Genomic DNA, 27,486 nt, shown 5'->3' on the forward strand with positions numbered 1-27,486 from the left:
CAATAGTACCATGTCTGGTTTTTATACATTCAAGTATTTCAGAAAGCTACTACAATATTACTTGACTTAAAGAAAACTAAATAAATGTAGGCCCATTATACTATAACTATAATAATTATGTTTGGATGACAATACTAATACATTGAAGATTAGGCAAATAAATAGATAACATTCAAAATCGCAATTGATCAGGAATTCAAATCAAACAAATTTTATCCGCAAATATTTTGAATAATCTGCTCTGTCTATAAACAATAGCATATATATCTCCATCTTATTTTACCGTGAACGTGTGGACCTGTGGTGTTGATTGATATTCATGACCACACCAGTCATTTAGCTTTGGTGTTAATTTTTTTTAATGCTAGTTCAACACGTATACGGGTGTTATTAGAACACCTTTGGTTGATGCTTTAACACTCTCTGGTGTTATGTCCAATCTCTAGGGTGTAATATTAACACCTATGATGTGTGGTCCATGAAGGACACCAACCAGTGTGTCAGTTTTAACACTTCAGTTGTTTTACAGTGTGGAGGTATGATCAAAGCACAGAGAATATTTGAACATGTTGAAGTAAGCAAGTTAATACATAAGAAAAAGGGGTCGTTTCTGAATTTAACACGAATTCACCCCCATATTAAAGATTCCGCAGAGATTCTGAAGAGATCGCAGCAACTCTTAAATTCTTAGAATAAGTCTCTAAATAATGAAATGTGAAAATGAAGCTGTAAAAAAGAAGCAGCATGCACTTCAAGAACTATACAACTCTGACAAAACATGACGCTTATAGCGAATACCATTAGTCACATCAAAGAGGCAATGAATATGTACACCAGAGTAGTAAATAACTGGATAAATATATTCCATCCGTGGATAGTAATCGTATTCACAAAATGTAGAATGTTGATACATCAAAATACAAAATACCATGAATAGAATAATTCATATATTAGCACATCTGTGGAATATATTAACTCTTGTATAATATACACTACCACATCGACACACTTTAAAGACTTTTTTTCTTTTAAAGCCTGTCCTTGGCAATGTTATATAGACAGTGCGTTGCATTAAAGCGTTACCATGGCTACAATTCGAATTCACACTCAAAACGGCATTATTATAACATATAAACTAAAGCTGGTATAACGAAGAAGTCATTGTATACATTCAACCCACATTCATAAAACATTGATGAGTGATACATTTGCAACAAATGAGTCAAATGCTAAATTCGAATTTTGATTCTGTTGAAGATATATCGCTCTGCGTTAAAGTGATAGGTACGTGTCTGTACTTATGATGTCAATGTTAGAAGAAGATGAAGAAGAGGAGGAGGAAGAAGAAGAGGAGGCAAGAAGAAGAAAAGAGGAGGAAGAAGAAGAGGAAGAGAAGAAGAAGGATAAGAGGAGGAAGAAGAAGAAAAAAGGAAAAAGGAGAGGAAGAAGGAAAAAGAAAGAAGAACATAGAAGAAAAGAAGAAGGAAAATAATAGGAAGAAGGAAAAGAATAGGAAGAGTAACCATCATCCGTGAAAGTACAGTCCACAGGAATGGAATATATTCGTACATGGAGAATTGTGCAGGAGCATGTATATGTACAGTGCCGTGGAAGAAAAAGAAGAAGAAAAAAAGAAGAAGAAAAAGAAGAAAAAAAAATGAAGAAGAGGAAAAGGAAGAAGAGATGAAGAAGAAGAGGAGGAGGAGGAAGAAAAGGAGGAGGAGGAGGAAGAAGAAAAATGGGCAAAATAAGAAATTGGAGAAGAAGAAAACGAAAAGAAAAGGTAGAAGGGAGGAGATACTACGCAGACCATAACACTGCCCAAAGACTATGCTCGTATAAAATTTCTAACCAAATTTTTGACGCCATCATTCCGACACAAATTACTGAGATGAGAAAGTATATTCAAACAAAGGTTTATACCTTACTATAGACAATTTTTAAAAATTAAGGCTCTGTGCAAAACGACTCGGCGATACTTTCTTTGGATGTAAGGTAGTTTAGGCCAATATATTCTATACGGAATTTTAATCCGTAAAGATGAAACTAAACATTGCAAGTTGATAGCAACTACAGTACCTATGTTGACATCATATAATTATAATATATAGATGTGACGAGACTGCACGAAACTCGGTAAACATCTGACACACATTTCTCATTTTCAACTTTGAAACGATCATAATGATGATTGGTGTGATGATCAAAAGATATATCTATGACGATTCACATTTGATAGTAGAAGACAAGGTATTGGAGTATTTTCAATCTGCTCAATTTCCTCACAAATTAAAGCCCAAACAATCCAGCCGAACACCTGGTAAAAATAAAAACAAAATCATTTTGAAGAATACCGCTCCCGGCTTATTCATGACAACACTAATCACGTGCATTTTGATATCATTCAACGCATTTTTGAAATGCTATTTATTCTCAAACGGTGCAGAGATTAGAACCCTAGCATACTTTCAAACACCGATATGAATATGAAAAACAATGAGAGAAATAAAGGAAATAAATATATTTTCACCACTTTGACTGACGTTTCATACACCAATATAGAGACAAAAAAAAAACCTACAGCTGAACCGGCCTGCAATACTGACCATGTATACAATATACAGCATCATATTTATTGTACCTGTTATACCATATTACTTTCAGAAAGTCGAATACAGTGCGCTAGAAGACTTCTTTGTATCTTGCCATATCAATACGAGTTTCGTTTTTGTTTTGAGACTGCGACGTCAGAATTTCGGAGATCCAAGTTTGGCGGGTGATATCTGGAATATGGATTCGTTTTTTCATGTGACGTCTAACATGGATAATGCAACATAATCTACTTACAAAGTTCAGTGTTTTTTTATATTCATATTCGAAGTACTTTTTAATCTTCTGTTTTTTAGACATGAATCCATCTAAACATGCTAAAACTAAAACCCGGATTGAGTGAGAAAACAGAAACAGAATCAGAGTACGGATAGTATAGTGTTTGATGGATTCAAATGGATTTATCCGAATTATTATACATATTTTCCAAAGTCAGTACCTCATCCTTTCGATCATTATTGGAGACACTGACAACCGATTGATAATAAATACGTTAAAAAATTAGGGCCTATCTGGGTGATCTATAAGTTTGAAATCAATATGAATTTTAAATGAAGATTGAAATACGTCTCATCGTATTAACGCGAATGCATTGATCATCTTCGACAATAAAATGGGAATGTTATTAACGTTGACGCCATATTTCAGATTGAAATGTTTTATGAAAAATCACTCGTTCTCACTCTCTGGACCTGGGTCGAAACTTGAACTGCAGAAGGTTGAACGCATAATTTCTCACCATTTCCTCGACTTGTAGCTTCAAGCATCATTTTCAATTAATTGCCCAGCCAAATTGAAATATTCGTTTACAGAAGGTGCGCACCCACTTCTCTACACGAATATTCGATTTGGTGCATCATTAAGAATAGGAATCAAATCTAGAGCCACGATGTTATGCTCTTCAGGATTGATTTTACGTAATCGTACAATTTTAGTCACATCCTTTTTTTGTACAGGGAGGGGTAGTAGAAAGAAATGTCGGCATATTTCATTTGCATTTTGGCAAGATGATTTAGCATTATCGTCAACTATATTTTTAGGTTCAAAACTGATTCAATCGCCAAAATAGATAGACTGATCAAAGGACTATAACTAATCAAATTTCTTGAGTGCGAGAACATTATCTCCTCAAGATTTAAAATTTGATAACTTTTCAATCTGGTACAATTCTTCTTCTGAATATTAAGATTGGTCCGATTCGTTCAGTTCATATCATTTCTGATCATTCTCATACATCTACAATTCCCCATCGAAATTATACCCTTTTTGGTTCAATTGTTTTTCATAAACAACTTTAGATCTCACTCAAAAATCATAATTGGCTACCTAGTGCCTTTGGTGCATTCTTAATGTCAACAATCCACGGAAATACTAATGCGTTACCAACGGGACCACCCTAATCGTGTCTTCATTATCGGCGTTCCTCAAATGAAAATCAACACAAATTATCTAGCCTAAGTTTGTTTGATGAGACAATATTAAATAAACCCACGTTCATGACCCTTACTTTCAGGATTGTACTCATAATCACACGAGAGAGTAATCATCCATTAGTTGATAGAGTAAATATCTAACCCCTGTCCTTCTTCAGTTCATGAATATGAAGTGAATTTCTATGAACTGAACGGGTTTTGGCACCCTTTATCTTGACTACATGACTTCTCCAACTCGTTACCCGTCAGTAGTTTGGTCTTTTGATGACCCCTTACGGGTCTCCCTGATTACCAACAGCCTCTTCAGCGCCGTTTTCCACCCCGCCTTCTTCCTCTTCCTCCTCCTCATCCCCTTCATCTACCACATCACCAGAAGCTCCGCCATCATTCTCCTCTTCATCCTCCTCGTCATTCTCATCCTCTTCCTCTTCTTCTTCGGCTTTTTCCTCGTCCGATTCGGGCGTACCCGAAGTCTCGCCCGACTCGCCGCTGGTATTCGGGTCGCTTCGGCTGCTTGCCGTCATGCCTTCGGAAGGTTCTACTCGGCTTTCAGGCAGCCAATAGTGTACCGTGCTGTCTATCACGTGACGAAAGTGCCTCATGACACGGTTTCCAATGGACTCGTATGGCTCAGCCATGATCTGCAAAAATACATATATATTTTTTTCTTAATGATACAACATAAGAAATACATACATACAGAGATTTTTCATATGAGAGCAAAGTATATCAGTATTAACTGGAACTCTTTCGGTTTCTAATTAGTGGCGTAAAGATGAAAAAATCACGACAAAGAAAAATTATATTATTCTTTGAAAAATTAGTCAAAATCTATCACAAAATTTGATTTTTTACAATAAAAAATGTTGAAATGTTTGCTCGCTCACTCGCAACTTCTTTTAAATTTTTGTCCAATACGTAAAATCTGACTCTCTTAATTTTTTTTGCTCGTTACGCCACTACGTAGCATCCAAACTAAATCTAACTTTGACAAAACCATGTAATTTCTGTTGTTTAGGGATCCGAGGATCTGAATTTAAATCTCTCAAACAAAATAATACTAATATAACCAATCTGTAAAGACGTTTCATTTAGAACCAACTGAGTATGATATGATAATTGCTTGCTGTAAATATGTAAACTGAAAAATCATTTTATATTGTACAGTGTACAAAAATACTTAAGTTTGCGACGAAATTATCAGTTATAAAAATATTATTCTCTTTAAATTGATATTCAAATGTTCTCGGGAAGAATGTATACAGTAAATACAATATTCAGTTCTTGTTTTGAAAATATGTAAACAAACGAACAAAAAACATATAGTAAAGGAGAAAAATAGCTGATTTTGTGTTACCTCAATTTCAACCTCATGATTGCCTATGACTAGCATTGCTTTGTAGAGTTGCTTCTCGACGGTGGTATGAACTCCTCTGCTCTGGATTGTACCGATTAGTTCCAGATCTAACCGGTTTAAAATCTCTTGACGCGCCGTCACTACGTCACTCCCAGAATCGACCATGAAAACTTCAATTGAAAAAGTATATAGAAGAATTTGTTCAAGAAATTAGTCACACTGATATCAGTGGTCATTCGGTGGATTTACCAATAACAACATGATATTATTTACTGCGCCAATGTCCAATGCGGTTACATTTCGTAATTCCGAAGGTTCTTTATTCCGAAACACGTAAATTGCCTATACCTCGATGTTCGTTAATCCGAAAACGTTAAAGGGTTCGTTAATCTGAACATTTGTGGCGTTATTCCGAAGGTTCGATAATCCGAAAACAAAATAAGGTTCGATGTTCCGAAGGTTCCTTAATCTGAAAATGAAATAAGGTTCGTTAGTCCGAAAACGAAACAACGTTCGTTATTCATTTCGTTTTCGGACTAACGAACCTTCGGAATTACGAACCTCGTTTCGTTTTCGGACTAACGAACCTTCGAAATTACGAACCTTCGGAAATACGAACCTTCTGAATATCCGAACCATCGGAATAACGTAGCTTCGGAATTACGAATGTATGCGGTCCAATGCTGGCAATGAAAATGATTTTATTTACCCATGTCACCCTAATTCGGGCATTGGGGACACTATCATTGAACATTTAACATGATACATATTCAAAGTAATTTCATAAACAATTATACTTTCGAAGTATTTACACATATATATACAATCACATATTTACAGAGTAATGGAATAAATACTACATTAGAGACGTAACGGTATAGTGAAAGGAATACTGTGTCTCTAAATCAATTGGTGAGAGAAGGGAGAGAGACAGAAAGAAAAATAAGAAAATAAAGAAGGATAGATAGATAGATAGACAGACAGACAGATAGACGAATGAAAGCATGTTATAGGATTGAAAGAGTTGGAACTGCAATGCAAAGGCACCGATATGTGAATATAACGTGAATATATATTTCTGATATAAAAATGAATCACAAAATTGATTTTAAAAAGTTAGAGAGAAGTCTAATTTCCCTTTACCTAATGATTGTTTATTAACAAATATACATGAACGTGTGTTCAAAAATAAAATGTTGACAAAAATATTTTATTCATTTATTAAACTTATCCATTATAATGCTGCAAAATTTTGATAAATTTATCAATTTCGACATTTTGGAAGAATTGAAAAGCTTAAACACTTTCAATGCATTTGAACGGCTTGTATATAGGAACCATCAATATATTTGTTTCTTGCTTTTGTCGCAATGCGCTAAATTGACGCCTGTTGCCGTGGTATACGCTATATCATTCATGAGTCCACTGTTTTTAATTTTAATGAGTCCATTCTCCTTTTCCCCATTATTTTCATTTTCATTTTTCATTTATTGGTTTCTGCAACACTTTTTCATGAACATATTAACAAAGAAAATACAATAATAATATACATATAACTGACAAGCAAAACATACAAAAAAATAATGCATTTTCTATTAAAACATCGATTATTAGAAGGTTGCAGGGGTTGCCACTATAAGCTAAGCTTGACTGCGTGGCAACCCCAGAAAACGATGATAATTATTCTTACTACATTATCTTAGCATAAGGGTGCAGGTGCATAATGACGGGGGAGGGGGGGGAAATGATAACGTGCGTGGCGCTTGGTCCTCATAATGTATGCTTTATTTGTATTCTTATAGTTGTTGTTTTCCTGTTTTTTAAAACATGTGTTTCATAAGATATAGAGAAATAGCCTATCAACTTTGTGAATATTTATTCAATAATAGTGATTTAATACCTTTTTTGAAAGGAGAAATGAATCTTAACTGTTTCAGCGAACTTGGCAATGTATTCCATATGTCAGGCCCATGATGTCTAAGTGTTTTATGTGCTAATAGTGTTCTAGGATTTTCTAAGTGAATATTCTGACAATTTGTAAGGTTTTGGCTAAAGTATTCACGCATTGTCTAAGAAAAAAATGTTTAAAGCAATATTCGTGTCACGTTTTGTCGTGAATTACTGAAATTCTGGTCACCACTTACCCTCTTTGAATGTTGGACCATCTGGTTTGAGTGATCGTAGAGTTGCATGGATGCAAAGAAAATCGAACTTGGCGCCCTCTAGCGTTGGTGGTTTACCCCAGTATCCAATAGCCAGCGGTGTGGCGGACTCTGCATCTTCTATCCTCCTTCTCTTACGTAATTTTGGCACTACAAGAAAGAAAAAAGTTCATATTCATCCATAGATATTTGTGAACATTGTCTTTATACTTATAAACTTAAGTAAATATTCAACTGCGATTAACATGCCAAGACTTAGATTAGTTTATTATCAACGTCTGGCATCACTTTCTCATGCATAGTAACGTTGATAAGTATAATGAATGAGCATTCAATGTGGTTTTGTTTTATAGGGGATGTTTTGACAATTATACTGCATGTAGAATATTTCGTGTGAAATTTGTTGATATAAGATCAATATATTTCAATTTGATGGCTTCCTATAAAGTCATTTGAAATAGAAAAAATATACATATATGTGTATACTGAGTGCATCGCATGACTACATAAAAAACTTAAAAAGCCATGGGAATTAAAAAATATAGAGCATGTGGATATTTTTCACATATAATATTAGGTTTTGGTCTCATCTATCCAATGAAAAAAAAAGTTTTGACAGAAAGTTACACATTTAAGTAAGCACTGTCCATTTTTGTAAAGCTCGCAGAAATCTGTTTGCGCAGAAATGTTCGTTTTCACGCTGTGTTAAAGGCAAAGGGCGAAATCAAACTTACCCTGCGAAACATTTCTCATACATTTTCCTTGCACTTTTAGTCAATTGAAATAAGATGGATACATTCAAGCATTTTGTAACAATTTTGCCACCCGAATTGAAATTTCAACACGTAGTAAGCACAACCTTTACCTTTTTGTGCCAGCTGGATCTGAGGATATAACTGAATCTGAAAAAAAGTTTATATCAGACATCTCCAGCATTGTTTTTCACTAAGTTTTTATCATCTAAAGTGGATTTACATTTCATTTTTTTTCATTTAATACTTGTTTCTCCACACTTTTCCAAAGCTTGACTGATGAACAAAATACAAATCGAGCCTAAGCCATTTCATGTAAATCACAGCTCAGTGTAAAGCAAATATCGTCACGATGGCCTCGGTGCACTCTAAAAAATGAATGTTAAATCAACATTTTGAAAGGTTGGAGGAGGGACAACATTTTCTAAATGTTGCATTTACCACTTTAAATGGTTCTACCAAACACTTAAAATGTTGGATTTTGCTTTATACAAAGTTGGATGTAAATTTGGAAAAGGTTGTCACTCCTCCAACCTTTCAAATGTTGATTTAACATTCCATATGTTAGTGTGTGTGGGGAGTGGGGTGGGGCGCAATGCACTCTGTGGAGTGTTTTGGACAAGGAAACAAGTTTAAAAAGGTAAAAGATATCTTCAAATCAATTTTACTAGCTAAATTCCATGTGTTCTTCATGATTAAGGTCTACTTTTATTCGCATAACTATTTCAAAGTTCTGCGCAAATCATTTTTCACAAACTTTTCAAAAGTAAGTGGTGCTCAATCAAGCGTAAATATTTTTCGACAGTTATATTGTCCTTTGCTTAAATGAATCTATACCAATGTTAAAATGTGGAAAAATCTTCAGGATATTACAAATGTATAATTTTACAGGAATTTTCTAAGTGTAAACTTTTTTTTGATATGCACCGTATATTACAAAAGAGACATATTTGAGTGTGTTCCCGTGTATGCGAGACAAGTGTATACGTGCTTTCTGATAAAAAAAAACATGTATCCGAATATAATTATTATGATTTTATTTACAACTATCTGGATGTTTAAAGGGGAAGTTCACCCTGAAGAAAAATTTGTTGTAAAAATAGCAGAAAAAATATTGGTGAAGGTTTGAGGAAAATCCGTTAAAGAATAAGAAAGTTATTAGAGTTCAAAGTTTTAGATTTGTGACGTCATAAACGAGCAGCTGCCCCATGTGTTATGTAATATAAAATGCATGAATTTCAAATTTTATATGGTTGCTGATGACTTAATTTTGTTTTCTATTCATGATCGGGTGTGAAATGATTTGTCTATTGATATACAAAAGGTACAGTAAAAACAATTTTCAATTTTCTGAGAAAATGACATTTCATTGATTTTTTACCATTCGCTATGTAGGAATGCTGCTCGCATATGACGTCACAAATCAAATAATTGAAATTCTAATAACTTTTAAATTATTTGATGAATTTTTCTCAACCCTTCGTCAATATTTTTTATTATTTTTTCTGCTATTTTTACAATAAACTTTTTGTCAGGGTGAACTTCCCCTTTAAGCGTCATCATCCGAAAGACGTGAATGAGGACCTGATTTAATCTCTGAATCAATTTGTAAATACCATAACTGGGTTACAGACGGACACCACAGCGCCCATTCAACTTCTTTAAGTATGTTTCTCTTAAAGTTTTAAAAGGTATTTTTGATGCATTGAGAGGGTTTTGTGTATGTTCCTTTCTTCGTTCATTGTTCTTATACCACGCATACACAATTCTTCATAATATATTTCCAAACTTTATGACTTTATTGTAATCCAAAACAAGTGTTGAAAACAAAATATTACAATGTATAGCTGCTATATCAAGCACAGCGTAGAAATCATAGGTGGTGCGTGTTACTCGGTCTATTATCAAAAACAGTGATAAAATCTCGTTGACATGGAAACATCCGCTATAAACCTCCAGGTGCGACGTCATCATTCGATGGGTAACGTCATCATTAATACAATGATAAGATGAGCGTGTCACGGTAAGAATAGAAAATAATTCACTCAGGCTGGAAGCAGTCACGATATATATATATATATATATATATATATATATATATATATATATATATATATATATATATATATATATATATATATATATATATATATATATATATATATATATATATATATATATATATATGTACATGATATCAATGATTAGTATAGTTGTTATTACTGTTATTATCATCATTATTACTACTATTTTATCAAATAAATCAAAAGAAATAATAACATCATTTAAGATGCTCACAAATTCCTTCAGAGCGCTTTTAATTTTTTTTAAGGTGAAGTGAGCCTTTTAAATTATGACATGACTATACATATTCATAATTATATGTACATAGAACACTTTGAAGAGAGACGTGGGATATGAATATGAAGTAGTTAAAAAATTCTTTATATCATTAATTTAGGTTTTCAAAAGAACTGCACTCTCTTTTTTTTACACGCATGTCTTTTTAGCAACCGGCTCAGATGAAAAAGAATAAAACCGTTAACGAATTGTCAAAAATATTTACGTCGAGGAAAGTGAAAAGTTACAGATAATTTTCTTTTCGATGTCTCTGGATTCATGATGACAGTTTTATATGTCTAGGAAATTAAGCGATGGAATATGTATTAGATATATATTTTACTGTTGTATAAAAAAGGGATGAAAGCTGGTGGTGTAAAATCCACAACCAAAAATATGGTAAAAGGGCGATGACCACTATCCACACAGATGCATTATCACTGTGCCGCTATCCAGTCCGCATCCACTCGCTAAATAAAACCATGTCCATAATAAAATTAACGCGCGCCAAAAATGGTTAGCAAAAAGGGTATGGGATGTTTCCAAGAAATACACACCAAACATACAAAAGACGCACGAAAGTCATGCGAAATAAAGGCGATCGTGGCGGAATAAGCTATTTGACGAACAAAAATGATCGCTCGGTGTTCGGAGCCCCTCCTCGCCGTCCAATCATCTTTTGTGTTTAATCAATTACAAACGTTGAATACGGATTCATTTTTTTAAGGGCGAGATGTGTCATTCAGGTTTTGTTTGGTTATTGACTTGTCTCGTATCTTTTTGTCAGGGGGTATAAGTCATTCACCAACTGAAATTTATTAATGGCCATCTCGAGCTTGTTGACCACAATGAATATTATTTTCCAGGAAACGTTTTTCATCATGCAGAGCTGCGAGTAAAAGTGCACCAATGACTCTCGTTCTGACATATCTGACATAACGTATTATGAAAGCGCACAAGTTTTATTTTTCAATACATTAAAAAAAAAGGATGAAAAGAGAGAGTGAGTTGTAATTGGCACATTTCATTTGTATGCTTCAATATGAATTTTGTTGTTTATGTTTCATAATGTACTTAGGACGCTGCTGACCGATAGCCCCCCCCCCAAAAAAAAAATCAAAATAAATAATGATGAATATATGAATAAATGAATAATACAAAAAATGAAATGATACTATAGATTTCCTCATCAAATACAATATGGTGGTCTGATTAAAGCTGATTTTCAAAGCTTTGATTTGAAGAATCACTACTGACCATACCATTATCTGGAGTATATGAAGAAAAAAATATATTTTACCCTGGTGGAAAGAACACATTGTCATACAGTATGATCACAGTGGTCCGTATTCTGAATTAAAAGTGAATTAATCGAAATTGACAGGAATGTTGGCAAAATATAATCAAGAATAATTAGAAATAAACTAGAATAATTCCAATGACGTGAATTATTCAATAACGATAAAATACAGGGTTAAGAATATTCATCTATTCCGCAAGAGATAATGTGCTTTATTTTTTTTATAAAGCAACCAAAATTAATTGGTTAGAAATATAGGGACAGAAAATGTTCATAGAAAATATTTCATAGAAAACGATTTAAACAAACCAGAGTTGTATCAATATCCAATTTTTGTCATCTTGATAGAATGTATTTTTAAATCACGACGGGGTTAACGGCGGTCAATAGTTTCATATATCGACTTGATTAACAAAGTGACCTTTTGACTTTCATATGATGGATGACGAAGCTTGGTATGGATAATAAATGAGAAGATGCTGACTGATCATCCGATGATGCAGAGGGTATATTGACTCATATCCTTTACTCACGGCTTTCCAAGAAACCTAGAATCAATTTACCAGAGTAAACACAGATAGAATATATTATCTGTCAAAGGGCTGGTATCAAATCTCTCCTGCAGTTGGTTTTCTGAATCAGAGTTTCAGTGCTTCCGTGTTTAAAAACTAAATCATGGAATTAGAATGGCTTTGTCAGCATATTAAATCTCTTTCTTGGGAACTTGGAAAGTCGCATGAGAGAGGTGATTATTGAAATTATTTTGAATATGAAATAGTTTATCTCCAGTTCAATAAACTTTAGGAGAATCAAGTTCATATCACTGAAAATGTAACCAAATCATAGTTTGTGTTTAAATTGCACATTTGCTCTACATGTAAAACCACTGAAAAAATATCGATTGACAAAGTATTATTTCACTATAAAACATATTTTTTGGGATAAAGTAGTGAGCTTACGATGTATTTGTTTTATAATGCAAATCTGCCACTTTGTATGTGCCAAAGTAATCCGCAAAATGTGCAATTATTTTTTCTTCTTCTTCTTCCCCTCCTCCTATGTCGATCTACTTAAATTGACGAAATTCTTTTTCGAATTATGTCTTGTGATATCAGTGTTCCTCAAATTATGTATAAATAGATGTGTGATTTTTTACTATAATTGGAATTTCAAAAAACCTACAAATATGATTTATTTGTATATTTTACGAACATTTCGATGCACAAGGATCAACCTTAGTAAGAGTGGAATGTCGCCATGTTGTGTAATTCACAGCAGGCTATGTCAACAGCTCTTTCATATAACTGCGTAAATATACTCAGACAACCGTGGAGTGTTGGTTAAATAGCCCCTAGCTTCAATTCGCTACGGCGTGCAATGTGAGTGACCGTAGCTGACCATTCCACGACCCCCACACGAGATGGACGTTAAGGGGTCACGTGTTAACTTCTGGAATGGGTTTAGAGAAAGCTTTGCATGCTACGGCACGGCCGAGTGGAAATGTAATATTTCGGAATCAATGGCATTGATTCTTAGTAGGCGATAAATATGGTCTCATATTTTATCATACTAACGCGGTCAATCCACCACAGATAGTAATTAACATGCTATCATAAGACTTATCTTCTCTGTAATTTTTTTTAGTATTTTCATATCTAAAGAAGACGAATGATGTGAAAAGATTTTTTACATTTACATATGATATTAATTTTATTGCATGTAAATTGTCTGCCTTACAACATTTACAAAATTGAATACGGGTTAATTCTCGTATGATTTGCTTTAATAAGCCATACACTGATTGATTAATACGCTTGGAAGTGTGTTAACATCTACGCTAGACGTACAATGCGATGCGATGAAAATACGGAAATAAAAAAAATGACTAAAGCTTAAAAGTGGTAAATATATCAGCAAACATCAACACAAAATCCCATTTCCTTCATGTAATAGGGTTTATATTTAATTCAATTCAATCAATCAATTAATTAATATTTTTTATAGTATTTATGATGATTTAAAACCAAAAAAGGAATATGGTTGTAAAAAGAGAACGAATCGCATCTTTAACTTTCACCCAACGAATACAATGCGGTCAATCAGATCTTTTCTATAATACTCGAGGGTTTTTTTATGCTTGAAATCTCACATCGCTGTAACGCAGAAAATCTCCTGAAAGAAGATCGGCCTTAATAGATTCAGGCCATGACCTTGTGCTAGTCAATACGCCAATACGACTATAACCTAATCCTACTTAGTCAAACCGTAGTCTACACGAACAGACCTTAATACGTCTACAGTTACGAATGCTTGCGCCAATAGAAACAAATGAGGATTACATTACACAGAAAAGAACCTATCAATAAATAAATATCTGGGGATTAAACAAATTTATATTTTCAATGACGCCTGTATTATATCTGATTAAAACTTGCCAGCTTTGTCATCGGTGACGTCACCATTTAAATTGGTTTCCATCCGTATATGTATTTTGCCAACGACGGCGCCAACGCGAAACGTTTGGACCCTTTTCCATCACTGTCATCGAATATGCCAACATAAGCTCAATCCTTTGGATTTGACGTGTAAATTTGTAGTTATTTGTTGAAACAATGTTTTTTTTTATTCCAACAATTTGTTGGAGGTTTGTACATTATGGTACACGTCAAATAAATGATTTGTTTAACAGGTGCATGGCACCATTCATCCATTACAGAGGCTGCATCTCAGTCCCGCAACAATTGGTCCTTGAACACTTTGCTTTTATCAAATATAAATTGTATAAAAATATTCAAATTTGCCAAGTTGTTTCGAGGATAACCACAAGGAGCTATTAAAATCCACACGTCTGTTTGATCTTTCGTAGTGGTGTGGGGACCATGGTTTGGCTGAGATTTTCCAATAATTCATTAACAAGACACTCCGTAAAATGCCCCCCCCAGCTGACTGAGGTCATTATCCTTTATCACAATTAACTATACTAGGTCACTTGTAGGTCACGTGACGCCCATCTAGTCACGTGCATTTCCACAACCACAGAAACTAATCAACAGTACACTATAAACCCAAATGAATTAATTCCGATGAAATGGTACTTGCCTTCACACCCCGGAGTCTCCGCCAGGGTCTAGGCTAATAGCTCTTCCAGGAATTCCACTGGCGTGTACCTTAAATTAATGGGACTCTATATACTACGCTTCGAGAAGTCATTATTTTCCTACCATCTGACAACATACATCTTAATGTGAGGCGGGTAGTAGTGATAGCAGTGATTAGCTTGCCGTATAGTGATGCGAAGGTGATGATTGGAAAGCAATGGTCTTCTCGTGAATTCAGCCCAAGGTTACTTACGTCTAATGACCTTTGCTATTGAGCTTTGAAGATCTGCATTGGCGTTATTATTGATTGAAGAATTGCACAAGATCCATAAGATGTGTATGCATTTATACTATGCGTTACGTTGATGGGCCCCTCTCGAACGTTATCGAAATAGCTGTTTTCTCTTTAGAAATATCCATAAATTCTTCTTTCATCCCTCCAACTCAACCCTTACCCTACCCTTACTAGAGGGCGTTCACTTTGAAACCATTAACAGATTTTAATAATACATGTAGCTGTTTCCGTTTTTGCATTCCTTTTCTATACATGTTTTAAGCTTTTACTTGGGATTAGAAGCATTAGCAGCAGCAATAATCACATCATTATCCACATCAGCAGCAGCAGCAGTAGTGGTAATAGCAGTAGTATTAGTATTATAGTACAAGAAGTAGTATAAGAGAAGTAGTATTGAAGTATAACAGTAGATGTATTAGAAGTAGTAGTATAGTATAGTAGTAGTAGTAGTAGCAGCAGCAGCAGTAGTAGTAGTAGTAGTAGTAGCAGTAGCAGCAGCAATAGTAGTAGTAGTAGTAGTAGTAGTAGTAGTACATGAAAAGTAATGGCAGTAATAGAAGTAAGGGTGATAAAAGTAGGAGTTGTAGTTGTAGTAGTAGTAGCAGTTGTAGTGGAAGTAGTATAGTAGAAGTAGTATTGAAGTAATAGCAGTAGAAGTAGTAGTAGAAGCAGTAGTACATGAAAAGTAATGTCAGTATTAGAAGTAAGGGCGATACAAGTAGGAGTTGTTGTAGTAGTAGTAGTAGAAGCAGTATACATGAAAAGTAATGTCAGTATTAGAAGTAAGAGCGATAGAAGTAGGAGTTGTTGTAGTAGTAGTAGTAGTTGTATAGTAGAAGCAGTATGGTAGAAGTAGCGTTGAAGAAATAGCAGTAGAAGTAGTAGAAGAATAGAAGTAGTAGTAGTAGTACTACTACTACTACTACTACTACTAGTAGTAGTAGTAGTAGTAGTAGTAGTAATAGTAATAATGGTAGTAGTAGTAGGAGGAGTAGCAGCAGGAGCAATAAGAGAAATGATGACGGTGGCGTTGGTATGCTAGCAGTATAGACATCAGTACTAGAAGAAATCACAGCAGTTGGAAAAAAGTAGCACAATATAGTTTATAATACAGACGCCAAGGATATGTGGATGTACTTTAAGTTGTGGAAATTATTTTGGAAACGATATTAGACTTTAGATATGGTAGCAACACTCTCTTCAAAGTTAATGAAATGTTCTCGCCTTGATCTTAAAATAAACTGGTTAATCTGAAGTGACTTTACGGCGTAAATGTGTTATTTTTACACTAATTTCGAAAATCTCGAAATTACTCGCGATCTAGAACAAAAATTAGTAATAAATACACATTTCCAATCCAAAGTCACTCTTTCTGTATTAAAACAATGGTTTTATGGTTTAATCAAGAACATGATCTGTAGACTGAAGTCGATGAACTCTGCTTTTCATGCATCGCAAACAGCGAAATAAATCAAATAACCTCGCCCCTTACTAGCACAAGAAATGACAACTGATTTCGGGTACAGGGGTAATTAATTACGATAGTTATGTCCGTATTTTAAGATATTTTCTCGTTTTGTTTGTTTTCATCTAAAGATGATTCCCCCTTCTATCTCGCTCCATCTTTTCATATCATTCTTTGTCTCCTGGTCTTTTATGTGCTATGTTGTGGTTGGTCAAGGCGTGCAAGGAATCTTAATGAGAAATGTGTCGGGAGACCGGACGAACGACCAAGCGGGACAGTCGTTACCGTGCGCAGACGATACCCATGGGCGTTTCACGACATCCAAAAATAATTTCTTCCACATGCCAATACTCCCTCCCGCGCTTTTATGGTGCGGTGTTTTCCTGGTTTCAAACTGAATGCTCTAATATGTAGAGAATGATGTAGATTATAAACATCATCAAATCACTATCCGACGATACACTACTTTACTACATGTAGGCCCTATATACTGTTGTTGTCCATGCTCAATATCCTATCAGTAAATTTAATTTCAACTCATCCATACAAACTAAAAAAGGGGAAACAATAGCATTTTTTTTAATTTTGATAACATTTTGTTCTTTAGTACATCGTAATTTGTGACGGATCTTCGTTTATAAATGTCTGACAATTTGATATTATCACCATGTGCTTCCATCATTCTTAAGAAGGGGACAACAAAATTAAACAAACTACCAACACTTTAAGGTGTTGTAATTCTTCAGTGCATCTGATTTATCAGTTTACATACACAAGCAGTCATACGACTCTTCAAAGTTGTATTAAAAGTTTTTAGGAGGTTGTTGTCGCTGGTATATTTTATGTAGTTCTCTAATAAATTTGTTTGTGATATTTTTATCTTCCTTTAGACGAATGATCTTTCAATCAATTGAAGTACACTTAATACTTCAGTAGAGATTTATTTATACAAATATACTGCGTTTTGGAATTGTATAAACCACTCTGATTAAACATCTGCTTTGAAGGATTTCTTTCATACATTGGTGCCCCATGCATAGTATTGATTTTAAAAAAATAAAATGTTTAAGACAACTTTAACAGGATCAGAATTTAAGTGTTAAAAACACTCATTTTCATCAATGGTGTATTGTCCATTTGTTTATGCTATGTTTTTGTCTACAATATTGAAATTGAAAACACTACACTTTTATACAAACCTTTATATTTGTTAAGAAAAAATATGAAATCTCTTTCATGTAACAAAGAAATTTTTTTCGTTTAATTAAAGCGCTGCTTTTCGATATGAATCCCCCCTTCCAACAAGGTGACAAGTTTGAACACACGTGATACTCCGCAAACGCAGTAAAAATGAATTTCCGCACTGCGAGGCAGAACGTTTTCAAGAAAATAGAAAATGTATTGAAAATGCCCGCTAAATTACGATGAACTGTTGGGAGGACTTTGTCGAAGATTGGTGAACCGGAACACCAGTTTTGTCCAGTTTCGGAGCTGAAAAAAATTGCAAATACGTCTTTTGTTCAGAGCCCAGGGGGCGTTTCATAAAGCTGTTCGTAAGATAAGAGTGACTTTAAGAACGACTGGTGAACCTTTCTTACGCGCTTAAACATCGCCAATGTATATACCATTTATCACAAGAAAGGATCACCAGTCGTTCTTAAAGTCGCTCTTAACTTACGAACAGCTTTATGAAACACCCACCAGGACGAAACTGCTGTTTTTATTCACCAATTCTTGACAAAGATTTCGTGGTTGACCTTTGTTATGAAAGGCGTTTGACAATATAGTTTCTATGTTCTTGAAAGCGTTCTGCATAGCGGCGCGAAAACTACCTCGTTGCACCAAAGTCTAGTGGCGTCTTGATCATGTTGAGACCCCCCTGGGCATTCCCGTGACCGACAGATAGTGAGAGGCCTATTTGGCCTAGATGAATTCCATGCCCTAATTACGTCCAAACAAGCCCTTTCCTGATCGCGTGTAACAATGCAAATCAAGATGGGGGAGACGCGGCAGGGCAGACAGCTTCAAGTGGAAGAACAAATCTTGGAATTTGGGTCAAATCTTCAACGACAAGTGCGCGGGCACTTCTGCAGCCAAAATATTAGTGTTGGTCAGGTAACTTTAGCCGTAGAACAGTTTAACGTGCCCGACTACTGTGTGCAGCAGACGACAGGTAAGGAGGCCACGATACGATAATAGCAAATGTTGCCCTACATTTTGGCGGGAGAAATCTAGTTGTAAAATCAGGGTGATATCGAGTGAGTGATGGCCCATGCCCTGGTTATTCTCATCGTAAAGTCGTGAAAGAAAGGAATAAAATAGCGTTTTTCCTCTATGATTTTAATGTTCAACGCGTTTCTTAATTATAGGTATCCTTCGCAAACAACGTTATTCCGATTTACTATGCATTGTTTATTTTCCGTGTATTTCATTATTTTATGAGAACTGTGAATATACAAAATTTGTAAAATTCTCGGAAGTGATTCCAGATTTTTCCTCACGTTTGAACATTATCATATTATATATGTTGATCAAACCAAATGAAAATTTTGTAATCTGCGTTAAATATGACATATTTTTAGCAACATACATGTATTCAATTATCTCATTAACGATTGTGTCATTCTCAGTTTTCTAAATTCTTCGTAAGGACTAAATTGAGTTGAGAATGTGGAAAAATATGATGCTTTTTTAAATTTATAAACAGAGAGTCAAACCACTTCCCATAAAATAGAGGTAATTCAAAAACTTCTTACCTAAACGAAGTTTACAATAACTTTTTTAAACGCTATTATAATTTTAACGTTTCATCGAAAAATATCACCATCGAAACTTTGGGGAATGTAAAGACATCATATGCACGTGTAAACACGACATATTCAAGCAAGGGCAGTGCCATAACGTTGATATGGCGTGGGGGCAATCACGCCGAAATGTGACGTCACTTTTTCTCAACTGAATCGAAAAGTCATGTATGGGGGGGGGGGGGTGGGGGAGATCTCATCCCCTCACATGTGGAGCTATTTTGATTGTCATTCTGTCATGATCATTGAATCATTGATTCACAAATTAAAAGACCTTAATATCTTACCACAACAAAATAAACGTCAGAAAAGCACAATTCCAACATTGATTTAAACTCGAGGCCCCCCCCCCCCCAAAAAAAAGTTGTGATAAAGCTATATAACCCCGTGTCCTCGGGTAAAAATATTTTATGGAAAGAGTCCTTTATTTCATTTCATTAATACAAAATCTGCTCATTGTTTTTTATGAACAAAAAATTATAACCAGATTAATTCTAGAGCTGTAGCCTACGCTATATTGTATGACTGTTGGTTGACCTCGCGCACACTAGACTTTAAAGGACAAGTCCACCCCAGCAAAAACTTGAATTGAATAGGGAAAAAAGAGAAAAATTCAACAAGCATAACACTGAAAATTTCATCAAAATCGGATGTAAAATAAGAAAGTTATAACATTTCAAATTTCGCTTCATTTTACAAAAACAGTTATATGAACGAGCCAGCTACATCCAAATGAGAGAGTGATGATGTCATTCACTCACTATTTCTTTAGTTTTTTATTGTTTGAAATATGAAATATTTTTATTTTCTCGTCATTGTCATGTGAAATGAAGTTTCATTCCTCCCTGAACACGTGGAATTCCATTATTTTAACATTTTGTGCTTCATGCAAGGAGGTCCTAATCGTCAAATTCGTAAAAATTGAAATATTGTATAATTCAAACAATAAAATCAAAAGAAATAGTAAGTGACATCATCAACTCTCTCATTTGGATGTAACTGGCTCGTTCATATAACTATTTTGTTAAAAATAAGCGAAAGTTTGAAATGTCATAACTTCCTTATTTTACATCCGATTTTGATGAAATCTTCAGCATTGTGCTTGTCTGATTTTTCTCTATTGATTCAAATCAACATTTTTCTGAGGTGGACTTGACCTTTTTTAACGTTGACCATGTTAGTGATACCACGTTAAAAGAAATTGAGTAAACAAAAAAAATCCCGCCAAATCGGAATTGAAAATTTAGCAGTTATCTTCATTTGTATTGTCCAGTAAAGTAGCACTGCACGAGGCATTGCCCAATTTTTAAATGAAATATCATTTTATTGAAATATAGATTCTCGTTTGATACATTTCATGATTTTTATTTAAGCACTTGAATTATGAAATAATGAGAACATACTCGGGAAACACAAACTAACCCTTCAAAACTTGAGATTATTTTTTTGTATGTCTATCATAAAAATGAAAAAAAAAACAGATACAAGTACACTTTCAACAAATTGTAAAGGTTGTGATATACTGCTGACAATCCAATCCTGTATCAAAATGCTTGCAGTTATAAGGAGCAAAGTTATTAAAGAAATAGTCGAAAGCAACGGATAAATAACCTGAACTTGATCTTGAAAATAGTGAATGAAAATGCTGAAGTCACAGCACGCACTCGTTTAAGAGAAAGAGAAAGGAAACTTAATATTTCGCTTTCAGAACCATAATCTATAAAAAGATGAGACGGTGAGATATCAGAATTCGGTATTATTGGATTTTAAAAATCTTTGACAACAAATTGTAATATTTCAGGGAGAGTATGACAAGAACACCCTTTGGGGCAAATTGACTCAGATTATTGGAACCTTAAACTTAAATACAAATAAATAAATTCAACTCTGAGAATGCGATAGTGAGAACCTAAGGCTGGTAAGGGTTTCACAGAACAAAGAGGTTCAAAGCGCGTTCCAAGCGTGTGTCAGTGTGAAAGATGAAACCACCCCTTTTTGCACCAATGACATCAAATGATGTTGGTTAGGTTTATCAAACTTAGACTGGGTTAAAAATCACGCAATTGTTCCTTGTTGCCATAGTGGTATATTTCTCTAATTATCTTTAAAAGTACCAAATGACTGCCGGAACCAAACCAAAGAAGGTGAGCGCATTTGAAAATTTGACGACCCCCCCTGATAAAATAAATAAATAAAAAATAAGTAAAGAATAAAAATAAAATGCATAAAAAAATACATAGAATAAAAAACAAATAAGTAATAACGTGATTAAGTGCCTTATATAAATTATCCGACTGTGAAAATTGTTTCTATATACACATTCCATTTATTAACAAATTTTGAGAACCACTAACAGCGCTTGTCCCTGGTGCCCAGCCGAAAAGCATGGCGGCCCGCTTTAAAAACGAGGTTCATGAAATTGAACTCAAAACTTGAGATGGAGAGAGACAAATATTAAACGAAACAAGATGTTGGCCGCATGAAGGAGGATGAGGGAGAAAGAGAGAGTGGGAGAGGGGGATAAAGAGGGAGAGAGAGTGGAGAGGAGGGGGGGGGGGGAGAGATTTTTTTTTAAGAGGGGCATGCAACATAACCGTTGCCATGGTTGTGTGTACTCAAGGATTATAGCTGTCTTACAAGAAAACCAAGGTTTATGGAAAATGGAAAGAGCAGGCTGGCTAAGGTTGAAAGCAACCAAAGAGCGGGATAAAGGGAATTATGATATAGAATTCGAATACTTTTTAACAAATGTGAGAACAGAATATAAATAAGAGATTGTTGTTTGATGTTTTTCGGTGCTTTCATTCAAGAATAAGAAAAAAAAATAGGAAAGAAACACTAGATTTCAAAGCAAGGAGCAATGTTGACAGAAGTTGAGATAGCACTGTGCCATGAAAATTGCTCAATTAAACTAATAAAAGTACAATATGGAGACATTTGCCTTCGCTTTTGAGTAAACGTCCGACACTCATATTACGACACTTAAAGACAGCGAAAATGCGATGTCTATACAAAACTACAATGGTCAAATTGATTTTAGTTTAAAATCGTATTTTTGTATCCCACGCACAACGTTTATACCCATGTTTATTAGCCCCTGGATAAACAAAGTAGTGTAGTAAAAGTAGTGTTTACTGACTAATAAATGCCATGACTGCTAATATAAAGAATAAAAAGGGAGGGAAATGCGGAGAGAAGAACAGAGCTTTGTAATCATTGTACTTGGGTGAGAGAGAAAACTAGAGAAAGAGTACACCCCATAAAAGGGTTAAATTTGAACCAATATAGAAGAATGAAAGAAGCATAATGCTAAAAATCTCATTAAATTTCGTGTGTAAAGCAAGAGCTTTGTATTAATTATACATGGGTGAGAGAGATAAAACAAGAGAAAGAGTCCACGCCAGAAAAATGTTAAATTTGAACTAACATAGAAGAATGAAAGAAGCATAATGCTAAAAATCTCATTAAACTTCGTGTGTAAAACAAGAGCTTTGTATTAATTATACATGGGTGAGAGAGATAAAACAAGAGAAAGAGTCCACGCCAGAAAAATGTTAAATTTGAACTAACATAGAAGAATGAAAGAAGCATAATGCTAAAAATCTCATTAAACTTCGTGTGTAAAACAAGAGCCTTGTATTCATTACACATGGGTGCATTGGTAAGTGAGGAAAAAAAACAAGAGAAAGAGAAGGGGTGGGGGTGGAGTGTGTGTGGGGGTGGTGTGTGGGTGTGTGTGATGGAGGGTGAGCAGAGTGAAGGGGCTGCGGTTCAGGGAGAGAAGAGAAATGGGCTGGTCTTTGTTTTATATACAGGCACCCATTAAAGTTTGATCAAAAGAAAAAATAAATCTCAAACGACTTTCTAGCAAGGTTCTAGGTTGTATAGGCCTATTTATATACTGCCTAACTACATGATAACGATTGTGTTTTTGTAAGCATGAATCATTATGTCTCAATACTAAATGCCCGGCAGGTATGATATCAGAAAGTAATACATGAGATATTACATTAGTGAGAGTTTACGATGGGCGAGACCCGATCATTCAAAACAATAAAAAATTCACTAATACATTATCTAAACTACCTAAATATTGCTAAATATACATGTATTTGATAACTTTGCAAAGTGTGACGTACATGAGCCTACACGAAATGAAGCCATGAAAATCAATTTCAAAATCAGCATCATTCGCTTAAAAGTAAAAGTAGATATTAAAAGCGACCAGGTTTGCCAGATTTTTTTTCGCCTCAAAGAATATGTAAAATGCATTGTACCCCCAGTAAACAAATAGGGATACAAATATTAGAATTGATAAGTCAGAATACAATATTTTCTGGTCGAGGCAGTCTTCGCGGCCTTCTTAGCAAAACTTTTATAAAAAATACGATATGAATTTATAAATTTCTTATGTATTTTTAATAAACCTTTTATTCTTAGCAGAAATTATTTGTGACCTTATAGTGATCATGTGATCTTGTAGTGATTACCAGCTGAAAATCTTTTCACTCAGTGCTTTCACCGGCCACCTAAATATTCGATCACAAAATCGTTCAAGGTGTACTCCAATCTGAAAATAATATAATTTGAACAGAGGAAGTAAAATCAGACAATTGAGACACTAAAAGTTTCTATCAAAATACCAGCAGGAAGTAATTCCGTAAAAAGCTGTGCGCACCGCAATTTGTGGACTAGCTTAGCCGGGGTAACATAGAAGCGCCTTGAGCATGTTGAGCATAGGAAGATGGATACGTGCGCTATACAAATCCTCTATTAGTATTATTATTATTTATTTAAATGGAGTCGCTCGAAGATTAAATACAATTTGGAAACATTATGTTTACTCAAAATGGTTAGGTGGAAATAATCCTTAGCGAGAAAGATTCCACGTCAAACTTGGCATTATAAAATTGGCTTATATCACCACGCTAGCATCAGTAGTAAACGAAATCCATGGAAATCCAGTTTCATACACTGGATAAAATAGGGGGAAAATGTGACAGATGAAAGCAAATAAAGAGGATTATTACACGAAATATGCGGTCACATAAGATGGTATCACCAAGACAACATGCAAAGATTATTATGGCAATGAATAGTGGCAGCATGGATACATTATTGGGTACAAGGTCTTGAAGATGTTCAACAAGGCAACGAAATAGTAAGGGAACCAGCAGCATCTGCCTACCTGAAAAGGTTACCAATTTCCATCTTCATTGTAATACAGTATAGTATGTAACTATGTACATGTATGTCTCTTAAGGAAATGCGCGTCTGGCTGGTCCTCAGTGTTGGGGGTGGTCAGAAGGGCCTTAAATATATTGAGCTAGCCTAAAGCTGAAAAAGAAACTTTATGAAATCGGTGGAATATTTTCTTGCTTAGCATTATTACCAGATATTTTTGGTGGTGGTTAGTAGCCGCCAAACGGAACAAAAGAATTTATAAAACTTAAAGGAGAATGAAACCTTTGGAATAAGATAGCTTGTGTGAGAACAGAAAAATCAATTAAACAGATCAACGAAAGTTTGAGAAAAATCGGACAAATAATGAGAAAGTTATGAGCATTTTAATATTGCGATCACTAATGCTATGGAGATCCTCACATTGGCAATGCGACAAAGATGTGTGATGTCACTTGTGAACAACTCTCCCCATTACTTTAGTACATATTTCACTTAAACTGCCTCTTTTATCACATCTATCACTAGATCATGTGTTCTTTCTTTAGGAGGGCATGTAATACAGATTTTTACAGAATACATCATGGATAAAGAGTTTGTATCACCTAAATAAAATCCAAAGAGATACATTTTGGGGGTATTTTCTAGTCCATCAAAGGGAAAGTTGTTCACATGTGACATCACACATCCTTGTCGCATTGCCAATGGAAGGATCTCCATGGCATGAGTGATTGCAATATGCAAATGCTCAAAACTTTCCAATTATTTGTCCAATTTTTCTTAAACCTTCTTTGTTCTTATTCATGATTTTTCTGTTTTGACACAAGCCTACTTGTTCCAAACGTTTCATTCCCCTTTAAGGGGTCTGATATTATAAACTAATGTAGTGCCAAACTCAATTAGCAATGTATCATCTCCATGTGTTTAGTCTGACACCTCATACCCTTGATAATTGTTTGTGCTGAAACCCTGATTCAGCAAAACTAAAGGCTAATGGGTGGTGGTTGGGTGGGGTTTGGGTAGGGGTGGTGAAGAGGGATGGTTTAGAGGGGTGGAAGAACACATGGGGAAAAGTTTTTCTAGCTTGGGGAGGGGTCCTTTAAAATGACAAAAGCATCCCCCTAAAAATAATAAATAGATAAATGATAATAATAATAAATGAATAATGATAAATGAATAGATATTTAACAAAAAAAAAAAGAAAGATCGTAACAATTACGAATATGGTGTGGTTCTAGACTAGAACGATTTTTTTTTTTTGGGGGGGGGTGCTTTTACCGGGGGCCTAATGATCGTCTACAATGGAGATGCTCTCCAATACAATGGATGTGTTAGCCATCTTCATGGGTGGACATGGATAAATACCAGCAGTCATCGGTGGATTTTCCGATCTTGGCAACTCTGGCCTGAGTCAGATAGACTTAGCAAGTTAATCTGGGCACGGATAGTGACGGTGTCCGCAGACCCCCGCAGACTTGGATTGGCAATGTGTCCAGGGTACAGATCCTCGGCGGCTTGGCCTTGGGCTGAGGAAACCGAGACCATGACGACAGAGAAGCCCTATTGTCAAGTGCACCCGGCTGTCTAGTATCAGATGCCTGCTTCACTGTCGCCTGAACCGTTTACTTCCAAAGGTGGTAGCTTGGAGGTTTCCGTACGAGCTCATCGAGTCTGGGGAAGGCCGAGTTGCTGAAGAGCAACACGCCACTGCTGTATGGCCTTGGCACATATGCCATGATCGAAGAAGAATCCTCCGCTCGATACTGTTCAACTTGGTGCTTAAGGCCTGGTCACACCGCCTGAGCGTTGTTGGAGCGGTCGTGGAGCGGTAGGGAGAGAGGGTCGAATTTCGCTCACAAAATTGGGGAAAAAATAGAAAACAAAAATAAAAAACAATCGAAATCGAAAATGGTGAACGGTAGCGAGCGGTGATGATTTTTTTTCTCTCTGCTCCACGACCGCTCCAACAACGCTCGGGCGGTGTGACCAGGCCTTCAAGATCTGCCAAAAGAGTAGAAACTTTTTCCGGTTGATCATGAGGCTTACAAAGAAGATATATGTTACCGCTTCATCGACAGATTTGTTAGTAGACCCAGAATCTGTTTAAATAGGTGGACATAAGCTGTTCCACATTGCTCTGGAGGAATGTATGTTCGAACAACCAAAACTCATCCTTGGAAAAAAGGTTTTCCACAACTCACTTCCGACACGAGGTATTACCCTTGCTCCTAGTGGAGAGGTTCCAAGGAGGAAATGCTCTGTATCCCTTGGTGTTGGCATCAGCAGCATAGTCTCTACAATGAAAAGGTTCTTATGGGAGGAAACAATTCTGCCATTGGTTCGCCGTTGATCCCCACTTGAGTTACCATTGCTTTAAAGATGTCGATGAAGCACAAGGATGACAATCTTTGATCTAGTACCTCCATTCCTAATATGTATACAGTGCGTATCAAAAAAAGAGTTTACACTTAGAAAAAATCCTGTAAAATTATATGTTTGTAATATCCTGAAGATTTTTCCACATTTGAACATTGGTGCAGATCCATTCAAACAAATATAACTGTCAAAAAATATTTCCGCTTGAGTGAGCACCACTTACTTTTGAAAAGTTAGTGAAAAATGATTTGCGCAGAACTTTAACATAGTTATGCGAGTAAAAGTAGAACTCAATCTTGAAGAACACGTATAA

At 35.2% G+C, this 27,486-nt stretch overlaps 1 protein-coding gene across 1 annotated transcript; it reads right to left on the bottom strand.

Annotated features, from left to right (window-relative positions):
- Positions 1 to 1,722: 1,722 nt before the first annotated feature.
- Positions 1,723 to 27,086, bottom strand: LOC121409681 (histone acetyltransferase KAT6B-like). The gene is made up of 4 exons (XM_041601590.1): positions 26,999 to 27,086; positions 7,545 to 7,712; positions 5,401 to 5,570; positions 1,723 to 4,684 (listed from the first exon to the last, which is right to left on the bottom strand). The coding sequence occupies exons 1-4, from the start codon at positions 27,084 to 27,086 to the stop codon at positions 4,316 to 4,318; spliced, it is 795 nt and encodes a 264-aa protein (XP_041457524.1). The 3' UTR covers positions 1,723 to 4,315.
- Between the last annotated feature and the right edge of the window lie 400 nt (positions 27,087 to 27,486).

Source organism: Lytechinus variegatus, chromosome 2 (assembly GCF_018143015.1).
Source record: "Lytechinus variegatus isolate NC3 chromosome 2, Lvar_3.0, whole genome shotgun sequence".
NCBI lineage: Eukaryota > Metazoa > Echinodermata > Echinoidea > Temnopleuroida > Toxopneustidae > Lytechinus > Lytechinus variegatus.